Source organism: Saimiri boliviensis, chromosome 15 (assembly GCF_048565385.1).
Source record: "Saimiri boliviensis isolate mSaiBol1 chromosome 15, mSaiBol1.pri, whole genome shotgun sequence".
NCBI classification, from domain to species: domain Eukaryota; kingdom Metazoa; phylum Chordata; class Mammalia; order Primates; family Cebidae; genus Saimiri; species Saimiri boliviensis.
The window spans coordinates 19,238,376-19,255,307 of NC_133463.1; the positions used below are offsets into that span (position 1 = coordinate 19,238,376).

A 16,932-nucleotide genomic window follows, 5' to 3' on the forward strand; every position below is an offset into this window, starting at 1 on the left:
CCCACCTTCGCCTCCCAAAGTGCTGGGATTACAGATGTGAGCCACCACACCCAGCCTAAAGTATTTTTATTTTCTCATTCAATAAGTAAGTACTTAAGGAATGCATGCTTTATGTGTATGAGCCACAGGACTTTTTGGTTGCAAGATATGGAATTAACATACTTTCTCTACCCTCAAAATACTACAATAATTAGGGAGAAAAGGCGTCTACTCAAATTCTGAAATAAAGTTCACTTACTTCAGAAGGTATTTGTTGAGCACCTACTGTGTGCCAGGTACCCTATTGGGCCTTGATTAGAAAATTATGGAAATTGACATGATTACTACCTTTGTGGTGCTTACAATCTAGGGTGGGGGGAATAGTCAATTAAAAATATTCAGTTAAGTAAATAAGTACAAATAATAATAGCTGTGCAGGAAATGAAGCATAGGGTGAAATGACGACAACAGGTAGCTGAAGGAAGATTCCCACTTAGCTTCTCAGAAGATATGCTATTTAAGCTGAAGCTAGAAAGACAAAAATGAGCAGCTGTATAAATAACAGTTTGAGAAGGAAATGAATGTGTAAAGGCCCTGCTTATTTTCTTATGGTGTCAGATGAATCGTGTAACCTTGGCAGTGTAGCCATACCAAGGAAGGAGAATCACTTAAGGCCAAGGTTAATAAGAAAGCATCGTAGATGAAGTTACCAGAATCATTGAATATATTTAAGTGTTTTTTTGCACTGCACTTCAGTCTTTAGTAAAAATGAATATGTATGTGTTTAATTATATTTTGCTATATTTGTAGCTTTTGGTAACTCTAATTTGTTTTCTGAGTTTCTTTGAGACTAGAAACTGTGGCTATGCAATTAAACCCATGTGTGTTTATTCACTCAGCAAATACATATTATCCATCTGCTACATGCTGAGTATTGTGCTAGTATAAGCAATAGAAAGTTAGAAATGAATCCTGCTCTCAAAATGCCCAGAATTCTATTGGAATGCTAGAGATAGTTGTCATTAAAAACAGAAGTATTATCTGAGCCAGCCATTGTGGCACATACCTATAATCCCAGCTACTCTGGACCCTGAGGCAGGAAGATCACTTGAGTTCAGGAGTCTAAGACCAGGCTGGGAAACGTAGCAAGACCCCATCTCAAAAAAAACCAAAAGGGATTATTTTTTGGAAACTTCATGTTTAGATCTAGAGTCTATCAGGATTTGGTTCTTGCATATAATATGAGATATAGCATCACAGTTCATCTTTTTCCCTGTAGATAACCAGCTGATCCTATAGTTTGTGAAAACTGTTCTTTCCCCATCTGATGAGCCACCTAATATGCAGGGCCACCTTTTTCATGTATTCACTATTTGTACCTTCACAGATCTGTTTTTAGATATTTTTTTTTTTTTTGAGACAATGTTTCACTCTGTTACCCAGGCTGAAGTGCAGAGTACAATGGAGCCATCTTGGCCTACTGCAACCTCTGCCTCCTAGCTTCAAACAATTCTCCTGCCTCAGCCTCCCACGTAGCTAGGATTACAGGCATGCACCACCATGCCCAGCTAAGTTTTGAATTTTTAGTGAAGATGGGGATTTTACCACATTGGCCTGGCTGGTCTTGAACTCCTGACCTCAAGTGATCTGCCTTCCTCATTCTCCCAAGGTGCTAGGATTACCAGCGTGAGCTACCACGCCCACCCTCTTTAGATTATAAGTTATGTATTTCTGTTTCTAGATGGCATTTCTGTTGATTGGCCTACCTGATTATCCTGGCACTGGTACCACGTTGTCATATCACCTGTAGCTTGATGTCCAACAGAATTAAGTTCTCCCTTCTTCTTGCTCTTCAAGAGACTATTTTTAGTCCTTTGCATATCACTATAAATTTCAGAATCAGCATGTCAATTTCTGCAAAAATTCTGTTTGAATTTGATTGGGATGGCACTGACTCTGTAGATCAATTTGGGAAGAATTATCTTTACAGTATTGTATTGTCAAATCCATGACTGTGGTATGTTGCTTTACTAATATAGCTCATTTTTAATTTTTCCCAATAACATTTTATGATATTCTGTTTAGAATTTATGCATATCTCCAATTAGATTTGTTCCTAGGTGTTTTGTTTTTTATGCTGTTGAAAACTGGTGTTAATTCTCAAGCTGAATATATTCATTACCTATGATACATTGGTTCTACTCCCTAGTTACATATTCAACAGAAATGAATATTCACTAGAAAATGTATATACAGAAATGTTTATAGCATCACTATTCATAAATAATCTGAATATATATCAGCAAGAGAGTAGATACATTGTAGAGTGTCATATAATGGAATATTCTGCATAACAAAGAAAATATGAGAACTATGCTATGTGCCACATGTGAATGAATATTTTATATAATTTAGAGTGAAAGAATTGAGACAGACAGCTTTATCCATGTGATTCTAATTACATGAAATTCAAAAAGGCAAAAGTTATGTTTGTTACTTCAAGTTGACATGGTGATAGTTGCCTTTGAGGAGAAGGATAAGTGGTAATTAGGATTTAGCAAAAGAGAGGCTTCAGACTACTGGAAATGTTTTATTTTTTGAACTGCATACTAGTTACATAGGTGTATTCACTTTGTAAAAATTTATTGAGGTGTAATGATATGAGTTTTCCTATATGTATGATACGTTTAATTTCAAAAGTAAAATCTTGTAAAATGATTAGAAGCCAACAAAGTACAACAAAACAAAGAAAAGCAGGCCAGGTGCAGTGCAGGTGCAGTGGCTCATGCCTGTAATCCCAGCACTTTGTGAGGCCGAGGTGGGTGGATCGCTTGAGGCCAGGAGTTTGAGACCAGCCTGGGTAACATGGCAAAACCCCATTTCTACAAAAAATACAAAATTAGCCAGGTATGGTAGCACACACCTGTAGTCCCAGCTATTTGGGAGGCTGAGACAGGATGATCACCTGAGCCTTGAGGAGGTCAAGACCGCAGTGAGTCAAAATTGCACCACTACGAGATACTCTAGATTTCTTCAAATTCTTTAAAGCATCTGCATGCGACCCAGACCACTATAGAAATCATGGAACTTTTTCCTCTGAACTCTTCTGAATTTAAAACCTGTTAAGAATAATCTCAGTATGAAACAGTACATTTTTATTACCTAAAAATCATTTCCGTATCCTTGTTAATATAGCCATGAAGTTTATAACAATATTTTCAACAGGCAGTCTTCAGGATTCAGGGCTGGAGCACATGCATGCACACACACACAAAGTTCTCAAACAGTGTAGATTTTGGGCACTTAAATTTAGTTAAAAAAAAATTGAAATATCAACACATTAAGTGACAAAGAAATGGTGCCTGACTACTTGATTTCTAAAACAAAAACATAATCTAGGTCCCTTACAGAATTTATTTCTACATAATTTAAGAAGTATTGATGCATTGACAAGTGAATAATTTCTATCAAAATTTGAAATTTCTAATAGAATACATAATGTTTAACCATAACAGGTTCTTCTTGCAAAACGGAAACTGGATGGAAAATTTTATGCTGTCAAAGTGTTACAGAAGAAAATAGTTCTCAACAGAAAAGAGGTAAAATAGCTGTTGTGCCTCCCAAGCCCATTTTCTGTTAAGAGTTGTTTTCTAGTGTATAATACAATTGATCTTTTGCCTTTTTTCCAGCAAAAACATATTATGGCTGAACGTAATGTGCTCTTGAAAAACGTGAAACATCCATTTTTGGTTGGGTTGCATTATTCGTTCCAAACAGCCGAAAAGCTTTATTTTGTTCTGGATTTTGTTAATGGAGGGGAGGTGAGTTTTCTAATGTGTTTTCTAATATTAATAGTTTAGAAAAATAGCATCAAGTCAGAGTTTTTCTTGTAAGTTTTAGAAGGACAGTATAAAATCAGTAGCTTTTTGTATCAGTAATATGCAAGGTACTGGCTGAATACAATGCAGGATGTGGAGAATTGTAACACAGAGCTTTTAAGCATATGGCATAATTGAGAAGGTTCATAAAAAGAACCTTGGTATGAAGCTGTTAGCTTCATGGACAGATTTGTCACTAAACTATATAGCAAGGATATCATGTTGAAATATTAGAATAAAACATCATGCGTAATTTAGGCAATTGTCTCAACAGTTGCATACAAATATTACTCCAGCTTCTCATTTTCCAAGATGTGCAAATTATTAATCAGATGAGATAGTCCTCTAATAAGGGGTTCTGTGGGGTAGGACTGGGCTCAGTGGCTTGCACCTTTAGTCCTAGCTACTCATGAGGCTGAGGCAGGAGGATCACTTGAGCCCAGGAGTTTGAGGCTACAGTTAGCTATGATCGCACTGAAGCCTGGGTAACAGAATGAGACTCCATCTCTTTTTTTCTTAAAAAAAAAGGGGGGGCTTTATGATAAAGTCTGTTTGGAAATGTTTCATGTTATATCTGTTTCTTTGTGATACTCAGTTTGCCTCAGCATGTTAAAGACTTTGAGAAATTCTGCCTTAAAGTCAGGATTTTTTTTTTTGGTGAGACAGAGTCTCATTCTGTCACCTAGGCTAGAGTGCATCGTGTGATCACAGCTCAGTGCAGCCTCGACCTCCTCAAAGCCAGGATATCTTAAGATAGTTTTTTAAAACCATATAGTCCCCTTTTTTGTTTCAACCAATCTCTTTAGTATTACACAAAACTCTGATTCAGATGGACATTGAAATACACTTTGGGAAATGCTGCTATTAGGATAATAATTACAGTAATAATTTCCATTGAGTACTAATTAGTGTCCATTACTCTGGCTCTGTGTACTTATAATTTTGCCTTCACAACAGTCTTATTATTTAAGATGAACTTGTGGCACAGAGATGCTAGGTAGTTTGTAGAAGTAATGTGGTTAGTATCAGAGGGAGGGATTGAACTCAGGCAGCCTGATCCCAGGATCTAGGCAGCTGACTTCTCAACCCTCACACCTTCCTAATTTATTTGATCTTTGACCTGTGAATGTCTAAAAGTATTTTAACTAATAGGTATTGTCATATCTTTACAAAGGGATCTTCAATCTCAGAGCAGAAAAAGACTATTTCAACATTATTGTAGTGCATTTAACTGTAGAATAAAGGAACTATAAGGAAAATTAGTTAATATTCTGCAAAACCAAAAGGTGGTCAGACACACCTAGATCATTTTGGGGGAAGATTGTAAAAAGAGTGCTTATTTACTTTTCTACATCTGTAACAAAAGTCCCTTAGCACCCTAAGGCCAGGTGTGGTGGCTCAATGCCTGTAATCCCAGCATTTTGGGAAGCCAAGGTAGGTGGATCGCTGGAACCCAGGAGTTCAAAACCAGCCTTGGCAACATGGCAAGACCCCATCTCTACAAAAAAATAACAAAAATTAGCTGGGCATGGTGGCATGCCTCCATAGTCCTAGCTACTCAGGAGGCTGAGATGGGAGGATAATTTGAGCCCAGGAGGTCATGGCTGCAGTGAGCCATGATCATACGACTGCACTCCAGCCTAGATGACAAAGTGAGACCCTGTGTCCAAAACCAAAAAAAAAGTATCTTAAGACTCTTCAGTGCAGAGGCAAGATTATGTATCTCTCAGGCACCCTGATTCAGTGATGCAGGTGACCCCCCATTGTTTTCACCATGAAGGTTGTCATTTAATTTTGTGTGTGCCTGAGTGCTGACAGATAAAGAGAATTTATTGAGGCCTGGCACTTTGCAGTTAATTTACATTTATTATATCAGTAAATCACAACTGTTTCAGAAAACACTATTATGCCCATTTAATGAAATTTTCTTATTTATAAATTAGAAAATTGAGGTTCAGAGAGGTTAAATAACTGTCTCAATGACCCAGTGTTCTAGTAAGTGTCAGGCCCTGGATTTCACCTAGATATCTTGACTGCAAAGCCCATTCTTAAGTGTCACCTTGTGTCTTTGAAATGTTCATGTGAGCCATCTAAGTGCAGGTGAGCTCCTACTGTGGGTTTCCTGCTTTATGTGTGGTTTCTTTGTGCTCTTTTAGGGCTTTGCTTCTGAGACCTTTTTATACAGTGACTGCTCATAAACTGAGTGGCAAAGATTGAAAGAAGTAGGCTTGTCATCTGAAAGATGCAAGATAATGAAAAAAGGAGAATAAAATATAATAGAATGCCAGGGTGGTGGTGGAGAAGTTGAGTGGGGCAATAGGTAGACAGGGTTAAAGATGAGGAGAAAGGATAGAAGAGGCAGGAATGTGGTTTCCATACATTATTACTCTTATTTACCCCCAGTGTTCATACTTAGAATATTTTAACCTTGACATATGAATACTTAATTTACTATACTACTTCATATATTTTTTAGAGTAAAGTAGAATCAAATAAGTTTCATGACACTTGGCAGATAAGCAAGCCTCTCTGAGTCTCAGCTTCTTCATTGATTTTGTGTGTCAAAATCATTGGGAAATGTCCACGTAGGAGACATCAACATAGAGGTGGTGGTTAAAATCATCAGCATGGATAAAGTTACTTGGGAAGGGTATTTGGAAAAAGAATAACAGTGGACCAAGGGCAGAAACTCTGTCATCCCTCTATTTTCTGTGGCCAGAAAGGAGCAGAGATGGAATTCCCCAACACTCAAGGAGAGACGATTGTCTTAGAAGCCAAGAGATCCAGTGGAAACTTCCCCCAGGCAGTAACCTTAGTTAAAGGCCAAGTTATAATAAATAAATTAAAAATTAGGACGTATAAGAAATGAACCAGAGAGTCCAGCTGCTGTTTAACTGCAGCCAGTTTCTGCTGCTGTGAAATGTAGGCCTAATGGGCCAGAGCTTCTTTTTTTTTTTTTTTAAAGTAAAACTGAATTTTTACCCCCAAATTCCCAGTTTTTAATGTTATCAACTAATTCAGATTTTTTGAAAAACAGTTTTTGACTCAGGCAAATTAGTATCTATGGGATATATATATATGTTTTTTTTCTTATGGGTTATATTTGTTCTGCTGGGCACTAGTTTTGAATCTCTGAATAGTGTTTGTTGTTTTCAAATGGAAAACATAGTCCAGAAAGGCCCTGTAAGATAATTACATGGCAATATCAAGATCGTTGGTCTTCATTGATAATCTTTTCCAGAGCAGTTGCCTGGAAGGGTGAGGACAGGACTGCATTGAGTAGTAAATGGGAGATGAGTGACATTAGCAAGGGTAAACAAAGACACGTGGTTGAAGAGAGAGAATGATTGTTAGATGGGGGACATGGATAAAGAGGAGTCACAGTTATGTGCCTTGTTACATTTTTAGCTCACATTCAAAGTAACAAAAAACAGTTCCTACTTTGTATTTACAGAGTGTATTTGTTTAATGTTATGTGTGAATGATCCTAACATTCTTTCTCTCCCACCCTCAACCAATTTTACAGCTTTTTTTCCACTTGCAAAGAGAACGGTCCTTTCCTGAGCACAGAGCTAGGTTTTATACTGCTGAAATTGCTAGTGCATTGGGTTACTTACACTCCATCAAAATAGTGTACAGGTACAATTTTTAAATATACTTGTAAAAATTATATATAAGAATATTTTATTTCAGTTTGTATTCAGTTTTGCTTTTCCTCCCTTTTAATTTGGTAGAGACTTGAAACCAGAAAATATTCTTTTGGATTCAGTGGTAAGTATTCCCTTTTAAAATAAATCTACTACTTCTCAAATTTTGTTGTTGTTTTTATGTTTAGTGCAAAAAAAGTCTCAGAGATTCTGTACTGCATTATTTCATTCATATAACATTCTCAAAATGACCAAACTGTAGAGATGGAGAACAGATTAGTGGTTGACAGGGTCCAAGGGGATATAGAGTGCAAGATAAAGGAGTCACATGAGAGAGTTCCTTTGCAGGTGAACAGTTCTGTGTCTTGATTGTGGTGGTCATTGCATGAATGTACACATCTGTATTTAATAGAGCTACACACACACACAAAGCATGCATGTAAAAAGTGAAAACTGAATAAGGTTGACAGTCTGGTTAATAGTATTGTACCAGTGACAATTTCCTCTGTATACTATTTTGCAATTTCATGTGTATCTATAATTATGTCCAAATAAAGGGTTTTAAAAATTGTCAATTTATAGCCCAAGTGTGGTGGCTCACACTTTGGGAGGCTGTGGCGGGCAGATCACTTGAGGTCAGGAGTTCAAGACCAGCCTGGGCAACATGGCAAAACACCGTCTCTACTAAAAATACAAAATTAGCCAGGTGGCACGTGCCTGTGGTCCCAGCTATTCAGGGGCCTGAGGCGTGAGAATTCCTTTAACCCAGGAGGCAGAGGTTGCAGTGAGCCAAGATTGCACGCACCCCTGTACTTCAGCCTGGGTAACAGAGTGAGATTCTGCTTCAAAAAAAAAGAAAAGAAAAGAAAAGAAATACTGAAAAGTTGTCAATTCATATTTATGCATTGTTTTGTCTTACTGCCCCTGTATTTGTCAGGGACATGTTGTCTTAACAGATTTTGGGCTTTGTAAAGAAGGAATTGCTATTTCTGACACCACTACCACATTTTGTGGGACACCAGAGGTAAGAAATATATCTCATTTGTCATTCATGTAATCATGTATAAAATGCAAATATGAAGTACAAATTGCATATATAAATTTAAAATAAGAAAAGTAGAATAAAAACTGTCATTTCAGCTCCCAGCCAGCTGGAAATATCTGATAATCATGCTTGGTAGTTAGGTATTTTTAACTGTGATTGTTAGATGCTGCAAGACCCTTAATCAAACAAAGATAAATTGTATTTATTTGTTTTTAATGTTAAAAGTTTACTTTAGATTTTCTTACACAGTTAACTATATTTTTTGTTTTTGTTTTTAGAAAATTATATTTCTAATTCTTTAAAAAAATTATGAATTAGTGATGAAAGTGTTCATTCTGTGAATATGTTAACAACATTGAATCACACACCTTAAATGGGTGAATTGTGTGTTATGTGACTATTTTAACAAAGCTGTTTTTCTTTTAAAAAATGAGCTAAAGTGGCTGGACATGGTGGCTCACGCCTGGTAATCCCAGCACTTCAGGAGGCCGAGGCAGGCAGATCACAAGTTCAGGAGATCGACACCTTCCTGACCACCATGGTGAAACCCTGTCTCTACTGAAAACACAAAAACTAGCCGGGCATGGTGGCGCATGCCTGTAGTCCCACGTACTTGGGAGGCTGAAGCAGGGGAATTGCTTGAACCCGGAAGATGGAGGTTGCAGTGAGCTGGGATCGCACTACTGTACTCCAGCCGGGGTGACAGAGCAAGACCCCATCTCCAAAAAAAATAAAATAAAATAAAAGCTAAAGCAAATATGGCAAAAAATTAGCACTTGACTGTATCTCAGTTGCAGTTTATTGGTTTCTCTGAATTTTTTTATATGCTTGAAATCTTCTGTAATAAAATTGTTTACTTACCAGAAGAGAATAAAGCAATGGATGTGGAAAAAAAAATCACAAATAAGAATTTAACTAGAACATCCCACATCCCATTTTCTAATAATGTTAGCTAGCAAAAAAAAAGAAAAAACGTATTTGTGACAATAGTAATAATCTTTATAATTCATGTGAAAGCTTTATTATTCTTACTTCACACACATAAGTTCAGTTTATTTTAAACTATTCTAATTCCAAGGTATTTATAATGATTTCAGGTACTATGTAATATTTTATCTTTATCATGGAGTACTTGAAAATACAATGTTGAAAATGTGTGAGAAAATGGCTTCTAATTGAGTTCAGAACTTAACTAAAAGTATCTCTAAGTAACAAATATTTATTTGAAATGTGCTTTTCCTTTTTTCCTGTCTAACCGTAGCTCTTGTATATATTTGTAACCATTCTGTTTTGGTTTATGTATGAAGAAACGTTTTTTGTTATTGTCTACTGATTTCATAGTTAAAATATTATGCCATTCAGGAGAATTGCCAGAACCCAGGAGGCGGAGGTTGCGATGAGCCGAGATCACGCCTTTGCTCTCCAGCCTGGGCAACAAGAGTGAACTTCTGTCTCAAAAAAATATATATAGAATAGAATATATGTTATATATTCTATATTTAAATATATATTCTATGTATAAACATATATAAACTATATATAATTATATATAACTATATAAAGATATATATATATTCTATATAAAAATATATATAATATATATAAATATATATATTTTTTGCCATTTGTTCAAGTCACTTAAAAAAGGCTTGTGAGGAAATTATTTTCTTACATGTATTTCATATGTGAAGAGGTAATATATTTTGGAATGTAAAATTCAGATTTACTGTCCTAGCTGTAAGACATGTCTTAGTTGTGTTAAGTTGTGTTGAGTCTAAATTTCCTACAAATTAAAATATGAATAGACATCTGCAACTTACACAGGTTTTCCAAATAATATGTTAGATAATTGATACTATAATTCTTAAATGAGAGTGCAATTCATTCTTTTTTTCTTTTACTGAAAAAAAAAAAAAAAAGATTATACTGGCTATATTAAGAATGTAGGCAGATTGCTTGAGCCCAGGAGTTCAGACCAGCCTGGGCAACATGACTAAACCCCCATCTCTATGAAAAATACAAAAAACTAGCCAGGTGTGGTGGCACATGCCTGTAGTCCTCGCATCTTGGGAGGCTCAGGTGGGAATACCACCGGAGCCCAGGAGGTCAAGGCTTCAGTGAGCTGTGATTGTGCCACTGCATTCCAGCTTGGGCAGCAGAGTAAGATCCTGTCTCAAAAATAAAAATTATTTATTTAAGAGGAAAATATGAATAATAACCAAATGAACTTCTAAAATAATATTTGAAAGACTTTCTCCACAAATACCTACTTTACCTACTATTATAGAGTATACCTTTGCTATACTCTTTTATTTTAACTGCATCACAGTTTCCAAGGAGAAATGCAGAATGTATGTATTTCAAAGTGTCCTGGTTGACATTACCTAAGAACCACTGGTGTAGCATGAGAATACTTGACCCATTGAAAATCTTGATCATTTGGTTTTAGTATGATAGCAACACCTCAAATTTGTTAAATTTCTCAGTTATTTATAAATTTTGTTACCAAGTTGATCTAATATTTTATTCTTTTCTACAGTACCTTGCACCTGAAGTAATTAGAAAACAGCCCTATGACAATACTGTGGATTGGTGGTGCCTTGGTGCTGTGCTGTATGAAATGCTGTACGGATTGGTATGTATTTCTATACTTCATTATTCTAGTGTATTTGATTTGATTCCGTCTCTCTCTCTCTCTCCCCCCCAAGAATCTCATGGACACTTAGATGACACTAGCAGAGCAGTAATAGCCTGGTTAAATGAACCCAAAACTACATTAGGAATAAGGACAAAAAGAGACTGGGCATGGCTCACACCTGTAATCCCAACATTTTGGGAGCCCAAGGCAGGTGGATCACTTGAGGCCAGGAGTTCATGACCAGCCTGGGCAACATGGCGAAACCCTGTCTCAACTAAAAATACAAGAAGTTATCCGTGTATGGTGATGCATACCTGTATTCCCAGCTGCTTGGGAGGCAGAGGCCCAAGAATTGCTTGAACCCAGGAGGCAGGGGTTGCAGTGAGTGAAGATTGCACCACTGTACTCCAGACTGGGCAAAAGAGGGAAACTTTCAAAAAAAAAAGAGTAAGGACAAAAAGAAATGCTTTTTATTTTGTTACTAGTTTTTTTAAATTAATATAATTATTTCTCTGTCATACTAATAACCACTTCAGGCGTCTCACCACCCCCCTCCCTGGCATTTTTAGAAATAGACACCTGGTTGTAATATCAAAATTATCTGATTTCATTCAGTTTACCCAGACATCACTCTAATTTTAAGAAAATGGACAGAAAAGGATTTTTGCATTTATCAATAAATTTGGGTTTTGCCTACTGTTTTTATAAGATTTCATTAATACATTGGTGCTCAGTTTTTCCCATCATGGGAGATCACTCTCTGTTCCCTTCCCTAGAAACACCATGTCTTAAAGATTTTCTTGAAAAAAAATGATATTTGGCCAGGTATGGTGGCTCACACCTGTAATCCCAGCACTTTGGGAGGCCAAGGCAGGCGGATCACACTGTCAAGAGATCGAGACCATCCTGGCTAACATGGTGAAACCCCATTTCTACTAAAAATACAAAAATTAGCTGGGCATGGTAGTGGATGCCTGTAGTCCCAGCTGTTGAGGAGGCTGCGGCAGGAGAATCGCTTGAAGCCAGGAGGCAAAGGTTGCAGTGAGCCAAGATTGCCCCACTGCATTCCAGCCTGGCGACAGAGCAAGACTATCTCAAAAAAAAAAAAAAAGAAAGAAAGAAAAGAAAAATGATGTTTATGTAGTCAGTTTGCCCAGTTCTTACGAGGGTTGAAGACACATAGGCTGTCCAGAGCTTCTGATTAACAAGAATAAAGTTTTAGCACTACATTGAGTTAATATTGTTCCAACCCAAAGTAAACAGTGTAAGCATTTTAATTAGCTCAAATATCTTTATAAGAGTAAATGTATGTTTTTCTGTAGGCTTTTTGACATGTTTAGAATGGTTTCTAGGACTCCCTTTGTGGTCCTCTAAGTGTCCAGCAGCCTCATGTTGGGAACCATGTGCAAAGCCCTGAGGATGCTACTACCACTGATGATAAATGCCACTGTCAGCCAAGACCTGAGTTGAGTGTCTGTTTGCTTTTTATAGAAAACTGGAGCTTTTAGTGAAATTCAGCACACAAAGTACCTTTCAGAGCATTTGTTTCACCTTGCTAGTTTCGAATGATAGATTCCTTTGAAAGCCAACACTGTCTCTTCTTTGCCCTTGACTGTGACCTGCATGTTAAAAGGTCTAGTTTTCTGGTTATGCTGCTGACTTAGAATATTGGAAAACCACTTTATACCTGATTTCCCTTTAAGCACTGTTTATGTGCCATCTTGATATTTTAGAATCCTTTGAATTTATTTAGAGGACTTTGAAAATATATCATCACGTATAAAATGCAGTTGATTCATTTGAAACATAACTTTATTAATGAAACTTTATTGACTGTTTTAAAATTAAGATATTTTGGCTGGGTGCAGTGGCTCACCGCTGTAATCCTAGCACTTTGGGAGGCCGTGGTGGGTAGATCACCTTAGGTCAGGAGTTTAAGACCAGCCTGGCCAAGATGGTGAAACCCCTTCTCTACTAAAAATATGGCATGTGCCTGTAATCCCAGATACTTGGGAGGCTTAGGAGAATCATTTGAACCCAGGAGGTGGAGGTTTTAGTGAGTGGAGATCATGCCATTGCACTTCAGCTTGGGCAGCAGAGTAAGACTCCATCTCAAAAAAAAAAAAAAAAAAAAAGTCATCTTTTAAAAGATAAATTACGTATACTTGAGTTTTTATTTTTACCTTTTTTTTTTTGGAGACAGTCTCACTGTGTTGCTTAGGCTGGAGTGCAGTGGAGTGATCACAGCTCACTGCAGCCTTGATTTCCCAGGTTCTGATGCTCCTCCCACTCAGCCTGCTGAGTAGCTAGGACTACAGGCATGTACCACCCCACCTGGCTTATTTATTTATTTATTTATTTATTTATATTTTTAGTAGAGACAGGGTGCCTCCATGTTGCCATGGTTGGTCTCGAGCTCCTGAGTTCTAGTGATCCACCTGCCTCTGCCTTCCAAAGTGCTGGGATTTCTGATGTCATCAACTCTGCCTGGCCTTACTTTTTATTTTATAAACTTCTGCCGGGCGTGGTGGCTCACGCCTGTAATCCCAGCACTTTGGGAGGCTGAGGCGGGTGGATCACGAGGTTAAGAGATCGAGACCATCCTGGTCAACATGCTGAAAACCCGTCTCTGCTAAAAATACAAAAAATCAGCTGGGCATGGTGGCGCATGCCTGTAATCCCAGCTACTCAGGAGGCTGAGGCAGGAGAATTGCCTGAACCCAGGAGGCGGAGGTTGCGGTGAGCCGAGATCGCGCCATTGCACTCCAGCCTGGGTAACAAGAGCGAAACTCTGTCTCAAAAAAAAAAAAAAAAAAAAAAAACAACTTCTGTATTGTTTGTATTTGTTACAATAAGCATATATTACTTTTCTAATTTTTACCAAAGGAGAGTGAAAAGAAAATTTTAATGTTTTAGGTCAGATTCCTTTTATTTTATAAAAATGCTAGGAACTAATATGTAAAAGGTAAAAACAAACCCACTGGTAAAATATTAGAGACCAGTCCTCTGGCTAATAAATTGTTTTTTGTTTTTGGAAAAAAAAAAGTAACATTTTATATAGTAATTCTCTGTTTGGAAAAATGTTTCTGGTGCTCTGAATACATTAATTTAAAAGGAAATAGTTTTGAAGGTTACATATTACAGCCTTGCAAATAGAATATGAGTAGCATGATAATCTTCCTCCCTTCATTCCTAGACTGCAGAAACCTGTACAGCTCATCTTTTCTCTTAAAAGTTGTTACTTTATGTATTTACTTATTTGAGACGGAGTCTTGCTCTGTGGCTCTGTTGCGAAGTCTGGAGTGCAGTGATGCAATCTCAGTTCACTGCAACTTCCACCTCCCAGGTTCAACTGCTTCTTGTGCCTCAGCCTCCTGAGTAGATGGGACTACTGGTGTGCACCACCATGCCTGGCTAGTTTTTTGTGTTTTTAGTAGAGACGGTTTCACCGTATTGCCCAGGCTGGTCTTGAATTCCTGGCCTCAAGTGATATGCCTACCTTGGTCCCCCACAGTGCTGGAATTACAGGCGTGAGTCATCATGCCTGGCCTTTATTTTTACTTTAAACCTTTTAATTAGATGATTAACTAGCTAATGTTTGTGTTGTAGCTATACCCCAAGTCTTTTGGCTGTCACAGTGGCATTTTTAATTCTGCAAAGTACAGTCATAATATTATCTCCGTCATAAGTACCTAAGGAGCATTATCTTCAGGCCTCCCATCTCCACTAGAAATCTCTTTGTTTTAGTGAGTTTATTCCCAAGCCTCAAATTAATGTTTGATCTGTCTTAAACTTGCATTTCCAACGATTCTGTCGTCATGCCGACGATAAGGTTGATGGTTTTCTCTAAAACAGATACTATTACAAGTTGTATATAATTTAACAGCTGTCTACAAGGTGCTATTGAACAAACTGGCCCTAATTTATTCGGTTAATGCTTATTAAGTAAGCTCTGTGTTGTGTACTGGGTTTCAGAATCTCTTTGCTTCAGGAAACCGCACTGCAGATATCTACACGTACCAAGAGGACCATACATTTCTTAACTGACTGCTCCCTCAAGATGAAAGCCATTTTAACCCCATTTTTGCATATTTGGTTACCACTACGTTTTTTTGCTTTTTTTCCCCCAGCCTCCTTTTTATTGCCGAGATGTTGCTGAGATGTATGACAATATCCTTCACAAACCTCTAAGTTTGAGGCCAGGAGTAAGCCTTACAGCCTGGTCCATTCTGGAAGAACTCCTAGAAAAAGACAGGCAAAATCGACTTGGTGCCAAGGAAGACTTTGTACGTAACAGCTTTCCAAGCTCCAGCTTTATTTAAGCTTATTGAAAATTTGGAAATAAAGCTTTATTTTATATGGTATTTATTGGAATGAATACAATATGTGGCAAATAGCAACATGGGAAAAAAGCATACTTGTCCCCACAGTTTTCACCTGTGTTTATATAAAAGTGTATAAAAAGCACTTTCTCTTACATACACTTTTGCCCTGTCCACCACATACACTTTCACATTTTATTATTACTCGATTTCCATTTATTACAAATTCCCCTCTGCTTCTTTTTACAAAGTGTTGTGTGGCATATTTTTACTACCTAAACTTTTTTTTGCTGTTTTTATTGCTAAATAACACAAACATTTTCATGAAACAATAACACAGAGACTAACCAACTAGTAAGCTTTTTGTTGAGGGTTTGAGACTACCTAAAGGTCTAAATCATTTCCTTTAGCAGGAATTTGTTAAGTGCCTCCTGTCTGCATGATGTAATGTCTTTTGCCTTGAACACTAAATCACATTCTGTCAGTAAACGCACAAAATATTGAGGAATGTGAACTTTCAAATTGCTTTCTTGGATATTCTTGGAGGCTGTTTATCAGTCTTGAGCTGTGAATAAAAGACTTTGCTGCTACTGTTCTTCCATTTCCCCACACTCCCAGTTCAGCTGGTAGCTCTGCCAACAGCTTCCTTTCTATTGTTTCAGCCAGTCTTGCTAATATTGCACGCCTCCTTGTCCCTTGGTCCATTTATTGAATTCATTGACAGAAATTGCAACTCTAGATGAATCCAACTATCATCTCCTGGGCTGCTGAACAGTGCTAAAGAAAGTAACAAACTGGGCATATTGGAAGCACTGTGAACTGTGTCTGTGCTTCCCCACTGTCTGGTAATACTCCTTGTTTCTCTATGTAGCGTATCTCTTCTCTTTATTAACTGTTTCACACCTCTCCAGAATTCCCAGATTCCTTTTCTTCTTCACTTTTAACACATGATCTTGCCTTCTGTTTTGTTAGGAAAATAGAACCATCAGAGTGGAGCTAACTCAGTTTCCTGCTATCAAATCCACAGACCTATATACACCTGTAGGATCCTGTCATTTCCTTCTTCCTATTGTAGTAGAAAAGGTCTGTTTCCATCTGTGCACTGGATCCCATCCATTTGTAAGGAATCCTGTCCATGTTTGTTTGTTTTGCATAAATAACTGCTCCCTTTTTTTTCTGGTTTCTTCCAGTCAGTAATTAAACGTTATCAAATCTGTTGCTGCTTAAGCCAAAAAAACCCTCAGTCTTACTCTCCTGCGAGGTACTACTCTATCTTCTTCCCTTCTTAGCCAAACTTGTTTAAAGTTTTCTTTGTTCAGTCTCCCTTTCCCAGGCTCTTTCATTTCTCAGTCTACCACAAAATAGCCAGTAGAGTTGCTGGATACTTTCTTTCCTCCACTTATGCCACCCACAGCAGCATTTA

The 16,932-nt window shown here is 37.4% G+C and overlaps 1 protein-coding gene across 7 annotated transcripts in view; it reads left to right on the forward strand.

Annotated features, from left to right (window-relative positions):
* SGK3 (serum/glucocorticoid regulated kinase family member 3) overlaps positions 1 to 16,932 on the forward strand; it is a 148,354-nt gene that overhangs the window by 118,549 nt on the left and 12,873 nt on the right. For all 7 annotated transcript variants that reach the window (XM_010330727.2, XM_074386718.1, XM_010330728.2 and 4 more), the window contains 7 exons: positions 3,495 to 3,578; positions 3,669 to 3,800; positions 7,384 to 7,496; positions 7,592 to 7,628; positions 8,442 to 8,528; positions 11,089 to 11,184; positions 15,318 to 15,473. In XM_010330727.2, the coding sequence (XP_010329029.1) occupies positions 3,495 to 3,578; positions 3,669 to 3,800; positions 7,384 to 7,496; positions 7,592 to 7,628; positions 8,442 to 8,528; positions 11,089 to 11,184; positions 15,318 to 15,473 (705 nt within the window). The remainder of the gene's footprint in view (positions 1 to 3,494; positions 3,579 to 3,668; positions 3,801 to 7,383; positions 7,497 to 7,591; positions 7,629 to 8,441; positions 8,529 to 11,088; positions 11,185 to 15,317; positions 15,474 to 16,932) is intronic.